Below are 24,387 nucleotides of genomic sequence, written 5' to 3' on the forward strand. Positions count from 1 at the left end.
TTTGGTATCTTTTCTTCAAAAATGACTCAAAACTATTAATTGATTATCAAATTAGTTGCTGATTAATTTTCTGTCGATCAACTAATTGATTAATCGACTTATCATTGCAGCTCTACACTGCTTAGTATAACAGTGATATATAAACACCTCAGGCTGGGTTCTTCTACTGTCAGCGAACAAGAAGAGGACAGTGTTACAGAGGGCATGCCATCATCAAAGCCTGGATGACAAAAGAGTGGAAAAACTTCAACCTGTCTAACAGTTTCCAGGTTGTGGTGTGACATGTTGACACGGACACAGTTTGGCATCAACAGCATTTATCCATTCTGCCTGGTGTCATCAGCCCAGGCTGATATGGGGGCTGGGAATATATTCTTGGCAAGAATTAGGTCCCTTGGTATCAAATGGGCATTGTTTGAACACAACAGCTTACATAAACATTATTGCTAAATGGGCACATCCCTTTCTCAGCTACTTTCTACAGGATGTTTCCTGAAACATGACAGTTTGAGCCAAATGTCTCCGCATTCCCTACAGTGCACATTTGAGATGAGATGAAACTACATGTTTGCGATGTCAATGTGCCACCACAAAATCATTTGAATTAAATGGAAACCACATTAATGAATCCATGCCTCAAAAAAATAGACCATTCTGGTGGTCAAACTTGACCTTCTCTGTGCTACAATCAAGGTGTGCCAAATAAAAAAAAAAGACAAAAAAAGAACATAAGGCTGACAGGATGTGAAAAGGAAAATCCCTGATTCAAATCATCTGCCTCAAAGCTTTGTGTATTACAAAGCAGATCAGTGCTTTTGTTGTGACAAAAATCAATGTCACAACAAGAGCCAGCCATCAAAGTTTTCGGAGCATCTCAGTTTGAAAGTAACTGTTGTGCTGCCTAACAAGCTAGTGTAAAGGTACGGCTACCCCTGTTAGATTACTTGCTACAAAGGGGACCTAAGTGACAGCTAGCTGCCTTTGAAGATCAGTACCTGCTGGTGGCAAACAAGTTTAAATGGGATTTGCCAGTGTGAAGTGGTATCTCTCTGAGAACAAGTGTGATATTGTTTTATGAAGCATTACTTAACACAGGTAGAAGAGCAGTGAAATATGCCACTAAGTCAACACTGGATTAATTTCTCAGATCTTTATTCTTGCCACATTAAAAAAGAAAGCTTAATCAAGTAATTAGATAAGAATACTTTCAATTTTAATTAAAATACTCAATTAGTTGGGATTAGTTACAAAGGTAAAATTAATATATCCACCTTAGCCTCATCACACAGAGACAGTCTCAGCAGAAACATACCCTTAAACAATACAAAGTCAGAAAGGATGGACAGAGAAAGTCACCCACACAGATCATTCAGCGGTCAAACTGATGAGTGATCAGATAAACGCTTAATAGCTTATTGCACCTGTATGATCATTTGTTGAAATCGCTTGAGACACTTTTTCATATCGCTATAATGAGACAGGGAGACTGACGGCTAATTTCAGCACAACTTTAGCTGTTGTTATCACAGGGAATACATAAACCCTGTGAGTGGTGTACTTACACTTGGAGGAGTACATAATACAAATTGAGTCTTGTAGAGACAGAAACATTTACACCTTTTAAAACATCTGGCTAAAATGCATCTTGAGCAATCGGATTTCGATCCTTGAATGCTGCTAGGATGCATTTACACTTAGCTTTTTGAGATTGTAAAGCCCAAGGAGCGTCCAGCCCCACCTATTATCTGCAGAGAAAGATACTGGAATTAAAGTCAAGTATATAATACATCCTGATTTGGTTAATTAATGGGTACATTTGACATTACAAAGACTAACATAAATTGGAGTGTTCCAGTAGCTGAATGTTTACTGCGCATGCCGCATAACTGCAATGTACCTGTTTTGGTTCCAGAGCCAGAACCAGAGACCTTTGTTGCATGTCATACCCATCTCTCTCTCCCCTTTTTCCTGTCTGCCTCTTCACTGCCCACTGTCCAAAAAAGCCAGAAATGCCAAAAAAACTCCTCTTTAAAATAAAAACTAACAAATAAGTAGTGAGTGTGGCCATTAGCAGGTTTGTCTCGTCTCCTACTGTATTATTTTCTCCATTTCCTTTTCCAAGCTATCCCCCCCCCCTCTTACTTCTTTGTCTGAAAGATATGTGCTAGGTCAGCCAGCCCTTCACTCTCACTGTGGCGCAGACACACACTAGGACTGTCAGAGCTCCAACAGTGGGATATGATTTCATTTATCTGTGTTCAAGATTTGTTTATACCAATGATGCAACTTTGCTGATGTGTGCTTGATCTTATTCAATATAATTTGTGCCCACTCAAGTTATGTCATCTTGTCTTGTGTGATCAGAATTAAACAGCCTCAGATTCCTTTCAGCTCATTGTCCTGAACCATTTACTCAGCCTATTTTGAAGGTACCTAATAGAGATACACTGTAGCCATTTTTAGTCAGTAGCAGGCCCAGCCCTCATGTGCTGTGGCCAACTGGAGGACCCTGGAGCAGAACAGGCATAGCCTGGCTGGGTCTGGGTGAGGGATGTACATACAGAAAAAAGAACGGGCAATGACACCATCCAAGGCATCTGTTCTCCTAACACTTCCACTAATGTCTCCCAGACTGGGACACAGAATGCGCGCACACACACACACACACACCCATAATTTGTGAACATCACACTGAACTTAACAAAAGTGGGTTAGCCTAAGGTGCATCATGTTAGTCTGAAATAAACAATTAGCACATTTTGGGTGCAAGTCAGTGAGTATGCTAAACAGGCAATATAGTACTGGAGTTTTACTAATGTAGCACAAAAAATCCCACACAGTACTAAGGCTTCAGACTGAGGCATTGTAAGCAATCTCAAATATTGCCGCAAAGAAACAAAAACAGAAACAGAAATGACACAAATAACTCAGCAGTCAGCAATAGCATGATGTCTCATAAGTCACATATACACGTCAACCACAACAGTCAGCGCTAAATTCTTATTCACATCTGCAATGTGTTTCTCATAATTCATGTGAGCTGTTGACACAATGTGGTTGATTTGATGGTTTGGACTTTGTAATTCTCACTACACTCACAAATCACCTCTGACACATACACATTACTTGGGCTACATTACTTACACAGAAGCCCTGAAAAAATGAACACGGTACCATAAATCATGATGATCGCACTGAATCTGTGTAAGATCAGGGATCGCAGGAGAATTTTGTATTGCATTGAAATAGGATACAGAGAGGTGCTTCTAAGATGTAGTCTTCCCTCGGTGATATGAATAGAGTGGACAAAATTAGAATAAACGTTGCAATGTTGGGTAAAAACAGAAAACCATGTGAACTTTTTCTAACTGGGAAATGTTTCATTGGCAGCAAACAATCAGGTGTGAGATGGTGGAGAAAAAGTGAGGAAAAATGATTTTTTAAAGAGGACATAGTTCACACAGATATTTCAAACAAAATTGAAAGATTACTAGGGCTGCCCCTGACCAAAGCTTTTCCTAGTCGACTGGTAGTCATTAGTTCAAGCCATTAGTTGACTAATGATTACATGTTTATGATATTAATTTGGTTATTTAAATATATCTTTTTGGGGGCATCAGAAATACAAAACTCGTTCAGAGTAAGACATCTGTCCTCCCTCCTGCTCTCTGCTGTAAACACATATAGCTGTTAGCGAGCAGCTGCTCTCATGTCTCCCTGGGTCTCTGTGCTTGTTTTTTAGAAGAAACTCTCCTGCACCCTGACAGCCTGCTCTCGGTGTGTCTTTTTCCAAACGGCAGGCGGATTGCTCCTGTTCTGGTTCGAAGTGGCAGTCGTCCTATGGTTGGTCCCCGCTTCTATGTGCGCTGCAGCCTGGCTGTACATGGAGAAGGACCCAGCAGCAGCAGCCTGAAGCCCACTGTCAGTAACTTGTCCTCGGCCTGGTTGATCCAGTTCTACTTCTCCTGGTGCAGATACTACATCCAGTACTCCAGCACATGGAGGGCCCTGGCCCAAGATGTCAAAGGTACCGCAGACAGGCTCAGCTTGGTTCACCGTCAGCCCCACTTCTTCGTATACAGCAACATCAGACTCTATTCAATTACAGCTATTTGTTCATTCCTCATTAAACCATAAAACAACGTTAACTTGTAAAGTATCACTCAGCGTTTTCTGATTCTACTTCATCGTCTGCTCAGTTTGGCATTCATACGATATAAAAATCATCCACGTCGTGTGGCTCACATGGTGGCTGACGTGTTTTGTTCGGTGAAGTGTGATTTGCCGAAGCAAGGGGCAAAGTGAGTGATGGAAAGACCCTTGTATTTTTTTCCCCTTGCGACTAATTGACCAATTAAAACATGGTCGACTAAGACGATCAGTGGTTTGGTTGACTATTAGGGGGCAATCCTAAAGATAACACAGAACTACACAACAGTTAATACATACATTTTTAAAAATAAAATTGACTTTGCAGACCATTTTATGTACTGGACAAACACTTCCTTATATAGACGTGTGTTCACACTGAAACTAAAGTGGGAGGGATGACATTGCAGTAATTGTTCCATCTCACTATTGATATTTTATATTTATTAAGTACTCACAATCGTATGGTCAAGTTTAACTCATGCCCATCAAGGTTAAACAAGTCAAAGAACTTTTACCAAAAATAAGATTTTGGTTAAATTAAACTAATTTCTTGAGACATGAGAGGTGTGAACCGATTTTCTGTATATGGGAATTTTGTTATTAGCCTATATAATAACATGAAGAAATTATAAATAATATGACTGAATTATTGCCAAGCCCTACCCAGGGTTTTCAAATCAGTCAGGTAACAATTTTCACCCTCTATTGCATTTTTCCACTCTGTGGGACCACTCCTGTGTTCCACAGCATTTTAATCACACTTAGGGCTGTAAGTTAAGGTTTTTATTAGCTGACAAACACATTATCCACCATTGTATGGGAATATTTCTGGGCCATTTTCTCCATTACAGAGATTTATTAAGTTCCAAGGACACACAATAAGCTACCTGCCATGGAGTAATAGCATGGTAATCACAGTAGACAGGACTGGTCACTAACAATTCATGGATCTAACGTCACTACCCAGTGAAAATGTCTTAAGACAACCTTATAGAGATATAGAGATCTTGAGAGCCAAACTGCACCCTCGTGGAAAGTCTGCTCTGATGGAACGTTATATCTCATGGGAATGACCATTTGTAAAGCAAAAGAGCCTGTCTTCCTCTGTAATCACATTAGGTTGATCCACCACAACTGGAACTAAGCTACAGCTGTCTGTCTTATCTGAGACACTAAGAGCAAGACTGTTAATGACAGCAGTGTCATAGCTGCAGGGAAAGTGGTCAAAATGGGAAAACGTACAGTAAATGTCCTGCAATTAATCTTCATTGAGATTTAAGGCCTCCCCAGAATGCCAGTCAAAGTAATACACTTAAATCAATATGTGCTGTGCTTAAAAGATTCCAACTACTGTTCACTATCTGCAAAGTGTTCATTTATTCACTTCATAACTATCAAGGTAGCCGAGAATTTACTGTCTGAAAATAACTTAATGTGACCAGCTAGATTTCAAACATCAGAATGATAGCTGTATGTTGTTACTGGACAAAAACATCTTAGACTGAGCAGAAATAACGTGGACACAACATGCAAAGAGCATATTAACCATAAAACAGGCAAAAGTTTCATTTTCTATTTTGTGGAATTAATATGAATTAGCTTAAGCTAAATTTGCTCATGACCATTTATAGCTGGCAAAGGCAAAAGTTGCCAACTAAATGTCCACAAACTGGGTGTTGAGTAGGTTAAGTAAGTTTTTTTCTGTAACATGAAATATTCAAAACTCCATTAGGAACAAAAAGAAGAACACATTATTTATTAAGCTTTTATCTCTTAAAAACTCAGTCAATGTGCTTCATGGGGACTGTATGGGTGTGGTTTCATCAGATTTGATTGACAGTGGCCTGGAAACATAAGCAAACAACCCCTAAACAGTCATCATATCTTGGTTTAAATACTGCTAAATCCTGACTGATGCACAAAAGTACGCACAGTAACACTGCTCTTTTTCCCACTGAGCCCCGCCCACTTGAGAAGTGAGAGGACCACAGACAAAACAGCACAGACCGAAACCTTACATTATATAACTATTTTCACTTTGGCAGAAAACTGCGTCGGTTTGGATGACACATTTGCACACAGGAAGCTGATTGAGAAAATATGTTTTGTAGGCCTTTAATAATCTAACTTGGAATTAAATTGCAACCCAGACAATTAGAAAACTTCCAGCCCAGTATAGCCCTAATGTGAATAATATAACTAGAATTTTATCTCTTCTCTCTTTTTTTAGCAAAAGTAGATGAGAAATATGGGAGCTAAGGAGGAGGAAAACACACCTGATGAACAAATATGTGATAAATTAACAGGGTTCCTGTGTGTGCATGTGAGTATGCCTATGTGTGTGTGGATGCGATGCCTGTTGGGAACTCCAAAACAGGGCTAATGAAGTTAGACAGGCTGCTAAATCTCAACTGCAGAATGATTACTGAGCTCAGTTCAGGAAACACCCCCACTGGAGGATCCAGCAGACCAAGCTGTAAAAAACCGCAGAGAGTCACGACCTACATTAGTGATAGGGCTCAGTGAAATGTCAAAATGATGCCAGTGGCCAGTGTCAGCCCTTCAACCAACGACTGCAGATCTTGAGCATTAAGCATCAGCTGATGCGTTTCAGTTACGCTTGTCAGATGTCTATTTGATGGAACTTAAACCAACATAGCTGTTTACACTGGCTGCAAAACAGCTTGCACTTCACTTAGGACTTATGTTTGTACATTAAGTGCCTCTTTAATGTGTGTTCTCTGACAAAGGCTTCCGAGTGCAAAGCAGAAGAGTGGCTGAACAGATCCAGTGTAGATATTGACAAATCATTTGGTATGTCATGCTTGACATGCACGGCCAGTGTAGAGAAAATATTAGCCTAACACTTTCTTTAGTGTCTTCGAAACAACTTAAAAACTGGTGACTATAGAATGAAGCAATTTCCTGAACTACAACTGTGCCAGAAAAGCACAATATCACAATATCATAATAATCATAAAAAAATGCAGACATGTGGTTTCACATCATTAGTGTTTTACCAAAATATCACCCAGAAAGTTGAATGCTATCAAGAATGCTTTGTGTGTCATGTATAATGTGCTCAAATGTAACCATAAACTGTATGATGATTCAATTTGTGTTCAATAATATGTTGCCCTTTACATTAATGTTACAAACTATACCAAGCACTTGGTTGTCATTCTGCTGCTAGTTTGTATGCCAAGGACAGCCATATGCATGAAACAGTCAAACCTCACAGGAATCGATTTATCTGAGGGCTATCCTATTGTAATTTTTTGTTAATACAGTTAAAGCCCAAAAAATGTCTCCGGGGTCCACTTTAAAATCAGCAGGACCAACATAATTGCAACATCAGAAAAGTAGTATCTACTTTGTTTCTAGCATAACAAGCATTAAGGATGACACTTAAAAGCACTTGATAAATTCCACATTAATCAGCCTTTCCCGTTGTCACAAGATGTCAAATAGTTTTTTCTTTGGAAACATTTTGTTTGAAATATTGTTAGTAGTATTGTTTGTTGGGCCTTGTCAGTGCCTTTCCCTAAAATACAAGATAGCATACAGGATAATGAGGAACCTTATTACTGTATTCTAACACTGTCACACCAACACCTCATCATAAGCTTATTTGTTGAAAATACAAGTCATTGGTAAGTAGACACAACAGCAAGCTAAATGTGTTAGGCTACACAAGAACACACTCAAAGGGAGACATCTGAGAAAAAGTCGTGCTTTACTGCAATATAGATGTACCAGCCCAGTGAAAGGACACCAGCACACGAGTCTGCCTTTTTCTGCTCGTTACAGAGCATTCAACAGCTTACTGCACCAAACTGAACCCCTGCAGCCTGCCTCTCCAGTGCTTTCTCCTTGGACCAGAGCCCATGGGCGGGCAAGCACACATACTGTACACGAGTGTGCACATGTACGCACACACACACACACACACACACAAACATGTAGAAGAACACAAAGGCATGCAGAGATACTGGCCCACAACAATCAGCCTCAGCATGATCACCTGCACATAAACACATTTAAATGACATGGTAACACATTCGGCCCGGCACGGATGACTGTCACAACCTCTCAGCAACATACACCACAATGCTGGCTGCAGTTAAAGCCTCGCTTCAGGGTGCTGCTGGCTGAGGCAACTGCAACAGATGGAACTGCAGCAGCAGCAGCAGTGGGGCAGGTAAGGTGAAAAAGGAATCGAATCTCCTGTGTGAATGCGTATGTGTATTTTTGGGCGAGCCTGCACCCATGTCTTTCATCCTGGCTATTTTAGTGGTTCTTTATAAATCCTACAGTATGACCAAGTCACTCGCAAGAATTCAAAAGGACAGGGCATGCATAAAACATGACAGACATCCCGACAGAGGAGAGTAATGTAGTTGAGACAGAAGAGAGAGAGAGCAAAATACATGTCAGCATAATAAGGTATGCAAAGATAGTTTTCAATGCAGCAGCAGACCAATCAACCGTATTTACAGCTACAGAGACAGAGAGATCTCAGAGAGATATGCTACCTCGCTAGCACAGTGTGTGACAACGTTAAATGCTGCCGCATACAGATAGCATGGCATTTCTGCTCCCGATCATCCCGACTCTCACTGACAGAACAAAGTGAGAAGAGAGGCAGGAAGAGAGAGGTGAGAGAGAGAGGGAGAGAGAGAGTGAGTGAGTGAGACAGAGAGAGAGAGAGAGAGAGAGAGAGAGAGATGCCAAAGACATGTAGTCTCAGACCTAGCGATGATGCTCTTGAAACACCCACCTCAAGCTGCAGCTGATTCCTGACGCAGTGAGCAGAACCGGGGAGTAAATGGAAAATACAGTGCCTATGATGGAGGAGCTGCAGCCAAAAATCCCAAAGACTGAGCAGGAAAATGGAGAGAGGAAAGGGAGGAGGAATGATACAACTCTAGTGAATGTATGATCCAGTGTGGTTATGTGCCTGAGTGAGATGAGGATGTTATGTCTGACATGAGAAAGACAGAAATACAGAAAGACAGAAAAGAAAGTGACACAAGACAGACAGAACAAGGACGGGGAACAAGGAGAATGAAAGAAAGAGACAGAGAGAAGAGACAGAATAAATGTGTGAGCTTGAGAGTCACTGAGGAGAGGAGATGCATTAAAAGGAAACGCCCCTCCCTCTTCCCTTTACACACACACACACACACACACACACACACACACACCCACCTCCCTTTGCACTGTCAGCATTCGAGAAGGCATGCATTCAGTGAATCAGAGTGAGCTGTAAATGGTGAAAGAGAAGAAGGGTGGGCCAGAGGAAAGCAAGCAAGAAGCATGTGTGTTCGTTTTAAATTCAATGACAAGAGATTCCCTTTCTCGCTCTATCAGATATGTGGTTTCCATTGAAATTGGCTCAAAGTTGATTGGCTGCATAGCGAGTGAACACAGCTCAGCAGGCTGGCTATAGCCAGGAGTGGGAGACATGATGTTACCAAGCTCTATGCAAACCCTGGAGAAAACACCCATAAATCTGATGCCTCTGATAGTATGAAATCTACCCTGCAACCAGAGCAAAACCTTGTACAAGCTCCAGAAATAGTACCCTGTTTGCTGAAGTGTCTTTGAGCAAGCCATAAAATCCCTATGAGAGATCACTGGCACTCTCACCTTCATGCTAAGGGGGGTGGGGCACGGGAGGAGTGGGGGAATTATTTCCTTGCAGATATCAAGATCAAGAAGTTGTTACAACTGTACATCAAAGCTAATTCTCCTTTGTATGCATATGCTGCCCATTTCCATGAATACAGTTTGAATTTTAAAGAGAATCTTCAAGATTTAAGATAGCAATCATATTGCCTTCTGACCAATGACTTAATTTGGCAGTGAAACTGACCCCAACTTGCTGATTGAATTTGAAAGTAATCCTAGCACAAATCAATGTGCTATGAAACCACTGCTCCTTAAAAGCAGGGATGGAAATGTCACTTAATGTTATTGATGTTTAAACAACAAACCGGCTCAATACTGTGGAAATCATAGATAAAGAGTAAGAGCAAGAGAAAGGCAGAGTGAACGAGGAAGGAAGAGGAAGTGAAATAAATGTAAATTTTTGGTATTTGTGTTATAGTTACCACTAGTAACCCTGCATCCAGATTTGGTCAAATTGGTTTTTCAGTACAGATTGCTCTGGGCATCAGGTAACTGAACAGGTGGCTGAGCAGGTAGTTGGGCTCAGCGATGACGCCTTTTGGGTGGAACAAAGCCCAAGTCCCATCATGTGTTTCTGACTAGTCTGAGCCAAGAAAATATTCATCTAGTATCAGTGTATCGATGAGTTAGTGGTTGAATTCAAAGGTGTGTAGCACAGTTTATCTTTTTCATGACGCACAGCCAGTTTCAACTTGTATAATTAGACAGTATGTCAAGGATACAGCAAAGTAATTTACCACAAATCATATGTGACACAGTATGTAGTACTGAAAACAAGATGGGCCAAGTTGTTTACGAACATCTTCAGCAAAACAAAAATAAAACATAATGGGAATTTTAAAAATTGCACTCTCTCTTTGTTTGTAGCAACCGATTTCTAAGCACTTCTACTTCCAAGAAATAATACTTTTGGATGTGGTTTACCGCTTTAGTTTATGTTTGTTGTCAGTGTGGTGTTCAGATCAATTTCCTTTACATTTTTGTTAATGGATCTGCCTCACCCTGCATGTGTACATGTTTGTGTGTGTGTGGTGCCCTAAGCCTGAGGGGACAGCTACAGCTTCACTGTTGCGCACCACTGTCTCTGGCCTTTCCTTCTGAGCTCCAGCCCGGTCACGGCATCTCCAACTTATTCTTCCAGCCAAGCTACGGCTCCAAAGCTTGCTCCTCTCCAATCATGACACCAAGCGTAGCAGGGTGGTTTGCAAGACAGATAAGCCCACAGCAACACCCAAATAATAACTACACCTTCCAAGAACTTCCTGAGAGTTGGAAAGCAAACTACTGGCAGTCAATTCAATGCTCCAAAACAAAAATATACCTAAAGCATTTAATGTTACCTTTAATGAAATGGAGAAAATGATCCTGGGTAACTGATTCTGCATCTGTAACTGGGGGACAACACAGAAAACAATTTACATGACCATGACCTCTGCTATAATAGCCACTGTTTAATCCACAGATGTCCATAAACACATTACCAAACATGGACCTCAAAAATTTTACACCTATACAGTAACTCCATGTTCATACTGCATGGTGTGACAGTTGGCTTTGTTCTATGCTTTACCAGACAGTTGCACAATGGAAAGGTGATGGTCCTGTGATCATGCCAGGAGCTTGTGTTTGCCCTCCTGACTACCAGCTGGGCTAATTTAAGAAACCATTGATCAATTAATATTAACATATTTTACTGCTGACATAGAGAAGCATGGGTTGAGCCTGCAAAAACTGTTTGCACAGAGACCTCCATCCTTTCTTTCTCTGTACCCACCTATGCCTGCTCAAGATCATGAGGTAGATAAAGAGATAATCAACACAAATTTAAGCGGTCTAATCCACTCTATGTGATCATTATCTGGGCCAATTCAATTATTTTTAAAAGATCAGTATCAGCAATATAGCCTAAAGCCTGATTGATTTCAGTTGCTATTAATTGTAACCCACGGTGCTCCAGGTACACCTACTGTATTAACAGAAGCCAGTAGTTCAATTGATGATCTTCACACTGACAGAAAGTATCAGAGAGTCTCAGCAAGTGATGCAAATTGAACACCTTCATAAAAAAAATTCTCAGGTGCTCAGGTGGACCACGCCTCTGTGTTGCTGGTTGAGTTGCATATAAACATAAATATTTTGTTCATGAAATAATAAAATATATAAACCGCTTATAGTGATCACGGTTACAGTGATCAACCGCTTATATGGATCAAAAAGCTCAGGACAGAATCATTCCAAAACAAATGCTGTTTAAAGTTGCTTATAGTAATTAAGTAGTCCGCTTACAGTATTCATTTTGGGTCTTTTCATACATGAAAACGTGGAAAAAAATTGAAAACTATGGTAATTCTATTTTTTTTTATTTTAACCTTACTCCCATGATACATGTATGATATGCAATTAGTGGCTGCGGCACCATTATCAGGCATTGCGGTGCACCTCCGCAGGTTTGTATGGAGGTGCGGGGTGTGGGATTGTTTATCTGTTTATTTGATCAGGGCTTTTATTTACCTTGACTGCAGAACATAACAGGCCTTTATTTCTAATTCCCCCTGTTTGACAAGTACAATTGGTCATATTTTAGAACGAAGCCTTGTTCCATTTGCCCTGTTAAAGTTACTGTATTATGGTGTTAAAAATTTTTGCAGGAACATGGGAAATTCCTTGACTTGCAAGGTTACGATATTACAATATCCAAAATGACGATATCTAGTCTCATATCATGATATCGATATAATATCGATATATTGCCCAGTCCTAATTGCTCCTATTCTAATCAACCAACAGTGGCTACCAAAACATGGGAAATAAATCCTGTTCAAATCTTTCTATCACAATAGTTTGTGGAGGTGAAGAATCTCTGCAGTGGTTCGCCTCAGCGCAGTGCCTTAAAACCGTTTAACACACACCTACTAGTTGATTATCCTGCTTATACCATGGACATTTGCCAACAATATAAAAGCATTTGCAAATTTTTGGTGAAAGTTTTGCACTCAAAATTGAAAAGTTATGCAGCAAGAGCTTACCGTTGTCATGACAACTTGCAACACTGTACTCACCGCCAGCCTGAACCAAGGCATAAAATTTATGTAAGGTGTCATTAAGCATAACTGCAGAGTGTGTCTCCAAATCAGTGTTCTTTTGTTTTTGGTAGAGAAAGTCTCACAGTATATTAACTGCCCATTTTGTTGCCTTTTTGTACTAATCTCATCTTTCTCTTCCTCTGTCATTTTAAGTTCTTCAGGTGTCAGTTCCTCGTGCCGTTTTTCGCTTGGTTTCTTCTCTTCTCCATTTCTTTTTCCTCTACTGCGTCCCATTCTTCAAAATGTCATAACGAGTAAGCTTTGACAGGTGTGCTCATTAATGTTGCTATGGTTACAGGTTTGGTAGCGGATGAATTTAGAAGGGTGATTAAACTTGAGCTGAACTACGTGTGCAATAAATGGTTTTAACGCACACCTGCCGGCCAATCAGAAAAGAGTATTCACCCAGACCATGGTATAAAGTGATATACACACTCTTGGATATTATACAACAACTACATACAGGTAATAATACAAAGGTCAAAGTTGTGAGGCAGGCTATATTTTATTAATCCAAAAGTATACTATTCGCTATCAAAAACTAAGAATTTGATTGGCTTTACTCTTAGGGCAGGGAGGAGGATGATCTGTAGACCTACAAGTTGCTTGTATGGTCTTATAAGAACATGCATCCATAGTTCTACCAAGTTTAACAAACACATCTCTGCATCTCTGTCCTCATTAACCTAATGTAACTGGAAATATGATTGTGCGATATTAAGATTTTTTAAAATATTTAAGAACTGATTTATGGGTCAACTAACTTATTAGAGATATTTTCATTTAATTGGAATTGCACCATATGTCGGAACTGTTTGAACTGGTTCAGCTTGCCCGACAATAGTTGATGATTGGCGCAGAGTGACGCAGGTTATCAATTCTACAGAGGATTTACTGATTTATTGCTAAACATTTATTGCATTGGTCCTACAGTGAACGGATCCTTTAAAACATCCCTGTAAGATGCTGACCCTCACACTTTTGCTTCAAGTGAGGAGCTTTTTGTAAATATCAAAAGGTAGAAATATACTCCTTTCATTCATCCCGTTTTTAGATAATAACTTTATTCATTTAAAATTGGCTTGTAATTGTTGTAGTAATTGTAATAGCATAATAGAATACTTCAAAACGCACACTAATGCACAATTAACAAATGAATCATCATCATATTGAGTCAGTGTGATGTAATGGGCATCATTAAGATTAAGTGCTGACTAATATTTTGGTGGAAATGATCACAACTGCTTTCTAACCTTCAGGATGAGATTTTAGTGGATTCATGAGGTTTAAAGTTTTGAAGAAAAAAAAATAGTGACGTGTAATATGTCCAATTCATTGGTCTAAATAGAGATAGCACAAGTTATCTCTTCAAACAAAAAGTTACAAAAACAGAACTGGTCTGTAAATTGTCATCACTCTACTTACTAGATTTAACACAACACTTTACATACTGACAGTTATTCTTGCAGCCCCATGTTGATCTGACTCTGGGGTCCTTTGGGTATTGCTCATGAGAAGGCCATTAGGCTTTTAGTACTCCAGTCTCCGTCAGTTCTCACTGGAATTACCAAACAGTGAACAGAGAAAGTGACAGGCATTAAGTAAACAAAATTACAGCCTCTAAGGAATTGGTCTGTAACTTCTTGTTCAACCCAGAAAGCCACACAATCCTTGCTCAGATCCTGACCTGGTAGATGAGACTGTAAAGTTGCAGTATTGAGTTCTCACACTGACAACAACACAGTACAGTAGCGTGATGATGTCATGCAAATGATACCGTCTCAATACACATATAAAACATGCAAGAAAAGGGGCCTGAGTTAGTCTAAACTTGGAGGTCATAAATGGACATTGATTATGTCTTAGAAATATGATCCAGATATAGTGCAAAATCCATCAAATCATTAAATGTTAAACCAGCACTATGCAATATAGTCTACGGCAAAATCCCCACCTGACTGCACAAATAATACATGTGTACAGGTGACGGTGGCAAAGTGACTAAACAACAAATGAAGTACCAACTTCATAATATATATGTGACCATCCCGAGTGGATCTTTTTTTCTTAACAATACAGTATATAAATGTGATTATACCAGTTATTCAAGGACTATAGGAACTTCAGTGGCAGCAAACACTGGATGTTACACAACTAGCAGGTCATCATGGGACTACATAGCATTGGCCATTGTCTGTGTATTTGCTCACCTTTAATAACATGCAGCAGACAAACAAATACAGTTATTTCATACAAACAAACCAGCTGAGTAAGGGAATACTGTTCCTGTTTTGATTTAGGATCCTGTTTTTTATCATAGGTCAGCCCTGCTTACTTCTGCTGATTCTAACTGGCCTAAAGACAAACAATAAAATACAGAAAGCAGCCATTGTTTAATGTGTATCAATCACATCTGAAATAAACCAAATCAATTTAAGGAAGCCAATATACATGTAGATTTAGATTTACAGCTTGTACTTGTCTTCACATAGCCCTGAAGCCCGACGTTGTTTATGGAAATCCTAATTACAAGAGCAGTGCAGCTGACAACCTAATAACAGGGTGATAAGTGTAACTCCGGACAGCCGAGTTCAGCATTTCTCATTAACCTTTGTATTTGAAAATATTCTATATGAAAGTCTTAAGTATCTATGCAATTCATTTTTCATATTCTTCTCTACAAGTAAACTAAAACAAGTTTGTACTTTGCATTAGTAGATGCCATCAGAGCAATTCTTCCCAAAACATATTTCTGGAAAACAAAGTCCCTGAGAGTAATTATTTGGGGTAAAACAGTTGCCCCCTCCTACTGATCAGTACACTTTAAAGCATATAGATCAAATTATCTATAACTTAGGCAGCAACACCAAAATAGTACAGCGTCGTTCGCAAACTTACATGTTTTTCATATCTTTGGAACAGTTTTGTATAGGTTTGTGTGGGATGATTTTGTTTCATCATGCTTATGTGCACATTCAAATATGTTGAGACCCTTCTACAGCTATTCCGCACTGAGTGAGATGCCAAAGATTGAAAAATCTATCCATTTGTTGCTGATAGCACAAAATATTTTAATGTTTGATGAAATCCCAATTGCTTGCAAATTGTCTATTACCTTTTGAAAATTCATCTGCTGAAACAACTCAGGCAAGCAAATTCATTCTTCGTTGTCTGCAGGCCAGTGAAAGTAGGGGGATCTAATCAGGAGATGCAAAGTGCAGCACTCTAATTGCATCATTAGCTAAACCAATGACTCAGTCACAGTGACTTCAGCCTCACCCTCCCCCCACCCCTCCCTCTTCTGCCCCATCCAGAAATAGGGAGTCAAGCCTCAAGCTCTTTACTGTACAGCTGCTCAAGCAGAATAATTCTAACATGTTATGTGCAACAGCACAAAATGTTAACGTTCCAGAAATAACCGACTGAAAAGCATAGCATTAATGAGAATGTGCTATACAACTGTCATCAAGACACAATTTAAGCACTCATGTTTATTGTCTTCCAGAGGGTGGTAATAAGGTCTTTATTTTCAAAAACAGAAATAAAAACGTAGTAGCTCAGGTACACTATGTAGTGATGTTGCCTCAACATGACAGGCACAACCCCATCTAAAATGTTGAAGACTGTCATAGGGCAAACAACTAGCCTGAACCTTTCTGCAGTGTATCATACACAGGTGCACTGCACACTCATTATTTTGATTATTTGGACTTTGATTTGATGTGATTTTAACAGTAAACAATGCTCTCTTGATGGACTACAATAGGAGCTGAGCCTTCCAGTCTTTTTTTTATTTTTTAAGCTTACTTTTGTTGGTCATACGATGGTGAATGAAAAAGCCACTTGAGTTGCCTTCCTCTTCGGGTGACCCTTGACTGCTGAGGTTCTGCATGCTTTGCTAGGAATGACTAAGAGATGGTTTCCCTGCAACTGAAAACGCAGCCTACCAGAAGAGAATTTGTGTTGTATTTCCTGTATATGTTAAGTGAAAGAGGTTGAAGATAACACCTCTCTCTGGTTCTTCCTGTTTTAAGTGCTAAAACGATCATGAGAGCATCATTTTGACGGGCCTTGTGTCGATATGGATATCTCTACGGTGGTGAAGCCAGCACATACAATAATGCAAAATGCTGCTACAGGCACACCTGCTATGCTCAGGTACTTTTTTCAAATTAATTAGGAACACGACTGTCTATGTCTTATAAAGATAAGTCACTCTAATAGTGACAGCTACAACGTCGAAAGATTATGACATCTCAAGTGGTCGTGGTTATTTGGACCACAAGGCAAGCCCTAAATATCGCTCTGGGGTTTATTATTTTGTTAGTTGCACGTGTTTGTCATCGCTTTTTCTCGTTGTCACGGTGATGTCTCGGGCTGATGGAGGAATTAACCTGGCCTCTGCCGCACTGTGTTAGCTACAGTGAGTGTGTTGCAGCACAGTCTGACTGCGGCTGCTGCTGCTGCTGAGGATGGGGAGCTTCTGGAGCTGACGTCTCCATGTCGGGTCACATTTGCAGAACGTGATAATCTCAACGTTAAGATATGATGTTCCTTCCCCGAGTCCGGTAACGTCAAAGTCCGCTCAGCATCTTTGACTTGTGAAGGTGTAGTGAACATTACCTAAACGTTACTCTGTCTGCCCGGCCAATTTCAGACGCTGATGTCAATCCATTATGCCATGAATGCAGCCAACTTGAAGCTCACTCACCACTCGAGCACACTTAGCAAGCTAATCACGGCTAACGAAATGAGTCCTCGTAACAAACACCTACTCTTTTAATGATATAACACTCATCTGTGTTGGCGTTGTATCATTATCTTACGGTAACGTTACATTGCCATGTCAGTTTCGATACCGTTAGTATCTAGTTACGGTGATCAACGTTGCGTGAACTGTTTTGACGACATAAAAAACAGATATGAGAATATCTGAATGTTGCTGTACCGATTTCGGAAGGGCATAATCGTTGATAACACGCACAATCACTGGAGAAAACCCAAAAATGCTCCTACCTTTGGCGAAAACCTTCTCTTTCTTTCTGACTGTGTGAAGACCCTCTCTGAATTTTGTTGCTCTGACACAACTACCACGCGCTGCACCACAGCCCCGCCCTGCTGGCTGCGGGCGCGCTGCCATTCGTCAGTTAAAATACAACTGCAGCCAGGTCCGGCCTTCTCATTGGTCAGGCCACCTGTCAATCTATTTGGATTCTGCTTCCCGCGTTCTAAGTAGTGCCCACACAATACATTACATTATGCAGACTATATTTAGGTGTCAACAGCCACTGCAGGCATGTGAAACTCAAGCCACAGTGACCTCCAGTAATGTTAAACCATAGAGTAAGACAAACAAGAGTTTCTTCACGTCCATGTTTTAATGACAAGTGAAAGAATAAAAGCTGTCAACATAATGAACAAGCAATTTGTGGGGAAAAACTACAATGAAATAAAATTTATTACGACTAATTCGGAAAGTCTGTGCAGTGATTATCCATGTTGTATTTCAGTGTGAAAAGAAAAACATAGGTGCCTTCCATTGCTCATGAAGAAAGACAATAACCTGTCAGAACAGAAAAAGCCTTATGTCTTCTGCGGAGAATGATTTGTTACTGGTGACTTTGACTCCTTGTGCCAGCTACATTGAATTAGTTGTCTCAGTAGGTCTAGACTTATACAGCGGGCAATGCTGTTTGCAGGATGTAAGCGAACACGGCTACAGTCAGTCTTTCATAATAAGAGGAGCCTTGACTTGAGCAGCAACTTCGGCCCCCATAAGTTCTTCAACGATCTTCAGGGCAAACTCGAAACTAGTTCCTGGCCCACGGCTGGTGATGTAATGTCCATCCTTCTGTACTCGAGCCTCTGAATATTTATAGTGGTCTAAAAAAAGACAAAGAGCAATACCATAAGAATAATCACACCATGAGAGCGTCAAGCTACAGGCTGATAGTCACACACATTAGAGACCAGACTGTACGATATACACTTACACATAGATAATCTATCACCACTGCAACTGACCCAGTTCTAGTATGTTCTGTCAAATTCCTGCATCCGCTTTCACCTCTGAGTGGTGTGCTCTCTGCTACTGCATACTGGCATAATTCTCTATGGAAAAGCAAGAGCTATGACAGCACCATCTGCTGCCCTTTATAAATAATTACAATTCCTGAAGTTCTAGTAGTACTGTTGAAGCCACTAGCTGTACATTTCAACAAATTTCCACCCTTTTCTTCTTTTTTTTTTTTTTTTAAATTTACCTCCATTCATCATCTTTTCCTTCATAGCAGGATGTGTGGTGACTGTGCTGCCGTAGCCAATGCCATGTGCCAGAAGAGCGGTGGGACCTGCAGAAGGGCAAAGCTGTTTAGGGCTCATTTAACAGCTTCCTGTTATAAAGTGACACTGAAGAACATATTCTGTGTCAGTCCAGGCTTTCATCTTAATGCAGTTTAAAAAAAAAAGGTTAGAGTCAAGTGTAAAATTGGGTAAAACAGTCTGCCCTCAAATCCATTCGATCATGCTAAACACAAAATATGACAATCATACACCCAAAGAAAATCATACAGAAAATGGTGTATTTAACATTTGGGACTACTACTAGTGCTGTACAGTAAATGAGTGACACAGGCACAAAATATTTGATAATACTATGTCCTAAAGGTGTGACTGTATCATACAGTATACTGTTTCAGTCTCACTCCAAAGACTCTGCACCACATTCAAAAGAGAGGAAAAAAGGAGAGGCTGAAGACATCGACTGCTGCTGCTGCATTAACTTTGGCAATGTCCTAGCACTGCAGTGAGCTCATCCAAAAACTGTTAATAAATAGAAAGTTATTGATTATGCTCCTTGGCTGCCTTCCCATGCAGTCTAAAGATTACACTTTCCCCTGGCAGAACAGCAGTCTGCCAGTTAAAGCCAAGCTACTCTTGTTACAACTAGTCCCCACCCAGAGGACGCCAGTCTGGGAGGGCAAGAGAGAGAAAGCGAGAGAGAGAGATAAAAGAGAGAAACCTGCTGAGAACCAGAGTCAGACAGCTAGGTAGACGCTGGAGAGGAGGGCTGTGATGAATATATTTCTATCACCTGATAAAATCATATAAACCGTGAATTTATGTTTTGTGGATATTTTGTCAATCTGCTACTGTGATCATTGAGGTTTTTCATGACCCTACATGCATGTAACACATATCAGTACACAGAGAGAAGCAATGTCAAGAAAATAATTTTCATGTTAGGGCAGAATAAGAAGTCTTGCAACTGGCCCTCTTGCTGGCAGGTTAATTAAACTGTGTATTCCTGTGAGTATTTCAGTCATTTTTCTAGGACACCCTTCAATCCACTTTGCCGCATTGGTCCCGTCCCTATTCAAAATGTCCTTCCAGTGTCCTTTCTCTGCATACGGATGCTGTCAAATGAAATGTCAGTGCTCATGAGTTCATTCAGGGAAAATTATTAATCAAACCCTCACCCTTTCATCTCAAATGTCAAAAGGGCTCACAAATGACCATAAATTAATGAGGCATGCCACTTTCTAACAGTGTGCTTTTTTTTTTTGCAGGTTGCTAATTCTATTCAGGGCACACCCACCTCTAAAATACCAGAAGATCCACTGCCATGTGCACAGAAAAATGGCACATTTTTTTCTATCCAAGATCTTTGATTCTAGTTGTGAGCAAATCCAAATCTCATTTACTGGCACAATGTTAGCTTGGTATGTTTGAAACCAGAATATCAGACATCTAGTGTTGATTCTTGTTAAAAATGTCTACAAGGCACATGGTAGCACTGCACATGTTTATTAATGATATCAGCAGATTATCAGTGGAAAATTAGTGGGAGCACATTTATTACTCGATTACTTACAGAAATGCCATTTTACACACCAAACTACAGAATAAACTGCACTATGTAGGTTGGATAATTTACCTCTATTTGATTAAAAGCAACAACATGATGGTCAAATTTTGAGGTCATGTCATATTTAAACTCTAACCCATAAAAAGGCATCACAATTAAGAGGTCAGTCCTGGATAATTATGACTTTGGGCTGTTTTTGCAAACTGTACCTGCACAGATGGCTGCAATCAGGCCTTTTCTGCCATCTTGTGCCTTCAGCACCTCCTTCACAGCAGGAGACTGCAAGAGAGCATGGAAACCAGATGCACAGTTAGTCACTTGCAGGCCATGTGATTGCTCAGTGTATATGCTGACTTCACTAAATCATTAAAAACAAACTGTAAATGTTTTAATCACATGCATTTCAATGCTTAAAACGGTACTAAGTTGCGAGACAAAATGCCATCAATGTTTCAATATGGCAACTGATTTATTAAAGAAAATTTGTGAAAACAATGTTTGAACTAAAAATGATATTTGACAGATACCCTGTTTGATGAGTTTGACTGAAATATTAAATATCATTAAATTAAATTTTACTTTTTGACTAGACTAGAAGAGTGAGCAGACATTTATCTCTGCTACCACTGTAGTACACATTGACAGTATTTTCTTTCTTGTGGAGTCAGCAATTTTCCACTGTATGTGTGCTCAATATTACATTTGTAGACTTAATTATCGAGCCCCTACTACATTTTTTTTCTTATGATACTGTGACATGATAATACAAAAATTAACATTCTTAGATTGGTTGATAGCGCCTTTCATTTTCTATATTTTCATCCAATTTCTATAACCACTTCTCCTATTCAGGGTCACATAGGGGCTAGAGCCTATCCCAGCATACACTTGCAAGAAACAGTTCTTTATTATCATTTATGGTAGAATAAAATGGCACCAAAACAGATTCCATCTAATGCAAAATATGAATGCAGAAAAATAGAAAATTGTGCATTCACCATTAAACACTGCAGTTATTTACAGTAATACTATAAATGACTAATATAAATGCAAAATATTTGGGGCATGAAATAATTATCACTGACTCTGCGGATATCTGTTTCAAATAACTCATATATGTGCTTTTAATCACCTTATATTTAATATTGACACCTCACTGAGTGTTTGCAGGGACCCTCAAAGGAATCGGCCTATCCAGTGGTTCTCAACCTGCGGGGAAGGCATTGTAGGACGGGCGCAATTGACTGTGCTTTCATGCAAATAAGGCTATCATTTAAATTAGCAAGATTTATCCAGACAGTAAAATGACTTGTTCTGTACAAGATGGAAAGATTTTTGACAAAGAACTAAAGAGAAACAGGAGATGCTTGTCAAAAAAACCTGTCAGAAAAAGTCAAAGTCGGGAAAATATGAGAAGTCCATCCTGCTCATGGGTTCACTGTGAATACAGAGGAAGAGAATTGTGTCTTTTTTGTGTAAAAACTAATGTTGTGTAAAATGTGACTTGTCTTTTTTTTCGTTTTTACAACAGTAATTATGTAAAGGATCAAAAGAATTTTAAGCAATGCATGTTCTTGATAATGTTATTCCATTAAAATAACATTCAGACTGTCTAGTTTGTAATATCTTATTAATTGTATTATTTGTAAGTATTATTAATTGTTTGTAAGAAGACATTGGTTTACAGGGATGTGGAGGGCATGACATTTTTTCAGCAAACAAAAGTGGGCATCACTAATTAAAAAGCTTGAGAACCACTGCGCTAGTCTATGTAATAAGAACCCTGGCATATCAAAACAACTGTTAAAAAAAAACAAAACAAAAAAAAAAAACAAGAAACTGGGCCTTTTACATCCATGTGGGTCTGTGTATTTCTCACCTCTGCCAGATTCTGGGCCCCTGGCATTCCTCCTGGCAGAAGAACCACATCATACGGGCCCTGAGAGACAGAGACCATGATAGATTGAGACTGACAAGGTTTGAAACGTGGTTTGTTCGATGGAGCTTATCAAACTGAAACAATCTACCATACAAAATATTGCATGAGGCTTTGAAAGCCTGTCTTTGTGTTACCGTTAGTAGATGTTGAGCCCAACCTGTTTGCTAGCGTCTTCCAGGCTGGCATCAGGACAGATCACGACGTTTCTGCTGCACTGCACTGGCTCTTTGCCCGTCAGTCCTGCAACCGTCACTGCGATCTACAGGTTAGGGTAGGTATTAAAAAAGATTCAGTGTTAGCATAATGATATAACATGGCATCCTGTCTGAAAGCTAGACTCAAATGGCGGTGAGGTGACGCTGGACTTTGACATTTAAACTTGGCCTCTGCAGTGCACTCACTTTAAGGTTAAGAGTGTATCAACGGCAGGCAAGCAACACAAACAACTTACTTCTGTCGGTGGTGCAGCAAAAAATAAATAAATAAATTAATTAAGTTAAAAAGAAAACATGAATGAGAGTGCGCAATAAGCATTGCTCTTCTAGCTCAGTAAAGTTAGTAGGCTCGGTGATGTCAACGTTAGCATTAGCAGGTTACAAATAACTAACGTTGTGCACTATTTACATCATTATCGCAGTGACGTTAAGCTCCTGTGACGAAATATAACGTTTAGATCGTGGCAATGTTGCTGACTGACTGAAGGGGTAGTTAACAAGTAAGTTATGTTGGTGCGTGCCATTATTTGCTTGCTAACTGCTAGCAAACAGCAAGACGAAATACAAACCCCAGCTCTTCGCATGACGTCCACAGGAATAACCGTTTCCATCTCCTCTGCACCTTTAGACAGAATTACCAATGCTCTCTTTCCTGCCATGATTTAGTTTGTAGTTACAACACTGCCAGGCGTAGAGACGCTAACTTCTGAGGGCAACTTCCAGTGTTAAGTTACTGGCATGCTCTGCAATGAGGTTTTCACAGCCTTATTTTTCCTACCGAAGACCCGCCCTACGCTGCCTCTGATTGGCTAATACTCGTTGCCTTCGTTGGTTTGATTGGTAGATGGTTAGTGTTAGAGGGTCAGAGCCAATCAGAGGCAGTGTAGGGGTGGGTCTTCGCAGAATGCTGGTGGGAAAAAAATAACGCGTTTTGAGGTTTTGACAGCAGTAGGGTTGCCAGCCTCTGTTACACTATCCCCCTTTCAAAGACAGTGCATGTACTCCTCGACCCCCTACAATAAGTATGATCCCTTATTTTTATAGTGAGGTGTTGAGGTTAAAAACTAACAGTGGTTTGCTCCTGAACTGAAGAGGCATTGACAACAAAATAAACACAAATGACATACATCTGCATTTAATCCAATTTTACGCCTCTGCCCTCTGCAGGGAAACAATAAAGCTAAACTTTACAGCTCTGATTGCACAGTTGCAACCATAGCCTGTATATAATGGTTATTGTTATTCATTTGTTTTGTTTTTAAATCTTCCATGTAGCTCCGAATAAGGATTGTGTAGGTTATATTTTGCAAATATATGTATTTTAATTAAAATTGTGCTTTATGAATTTGAAATTATAATGTATGGCCATCGGTCTAGTCAGGCCCCCACAGTCCCAGATTGTTCCCAGCTGCATTCACATTGGCAAGAAACACCAGC

At 39.8% G+C, this 24,387-nt stretch overlaps 2 protein-coding genes across 5 annotated transcripts in view; both read right to left on the minus strand.

Moving 5' to 3' along the window:
* kcnab2a (potassium voltage-gated channel subfamily A regulatory beta subunit 2a) overlaps positions 1-18,056 on the minus strand; it is a 94,878-nt gene extending 76,822 nt beyond the window's left edge. For 2 of the 3 annotated variants that reach the window (XM_067586949.1, XM_067586946.1), the window contains exon 1: positions 17,946-18,056. The gene's annotated coding sequence lies outside the window, so the exon portion shown is untranslated. Of the gene's footprint in view, positions 1-8,932; positions 9,241-17,945 lie in introns of those variants that run through there. The other variant, XM_067586947.1, reaches the window with a different exon arrangement.
* A 232-nt stretch (positions 18,057-18,288) lies between these two features.
* On the minus strand, positions 18,289-23,717 carry park7 (parkinson protein 7). Of its 2 annotated transcripts, XM_067586953.1 has the most exons (6): positions 23,520-23,715; positions 22,893-22,994; positions 22,676-22,735; positions 21,006-21,075; positions 19,193-19,279; positions 18,289-18,812 (listed from the first exon to the last, which is right to left on the minus strand). In XM_067586953.1, the coding sequence occupies exons 1-6, from the start codon at positions 23,607-23,609 to the stop codon at positions 18,652-18,654; spliced, it is 570 nt and encodes a 189-aa protein (XP_067443054.1). In that variant the 5' UTR covers positions 23,610-23,715; the 3' UTR covers positions 18,289-18,651. The 2 variants fall into 2 exon arrangements, with proteins under 2 accessions (XP_067443054.1, XP_067443055.1); XM_067586954.1 differs by lacking the exon at positions 22,893-22,994 and having other exon boundaries at positions 23,520-23,717.
* Between the last annotated feature and the right edge of the window lie 670 nt (positions 23,718-24,387).

Source organism: Thunnus thynnus, chromosome 4 (genome assembly GCF_963924715.1).
Source record: "Thunnus thynnus chromosome 4, fThuThy2.1, whole genome shotgun sequence".
Taxonomy (NCBI): domain Eukaryota; kingdom Metazoa; phylum Chordata; class Actinopteri; order Scombriformes; family Scombridae; genus Thunnus; species Thunnus thynnus.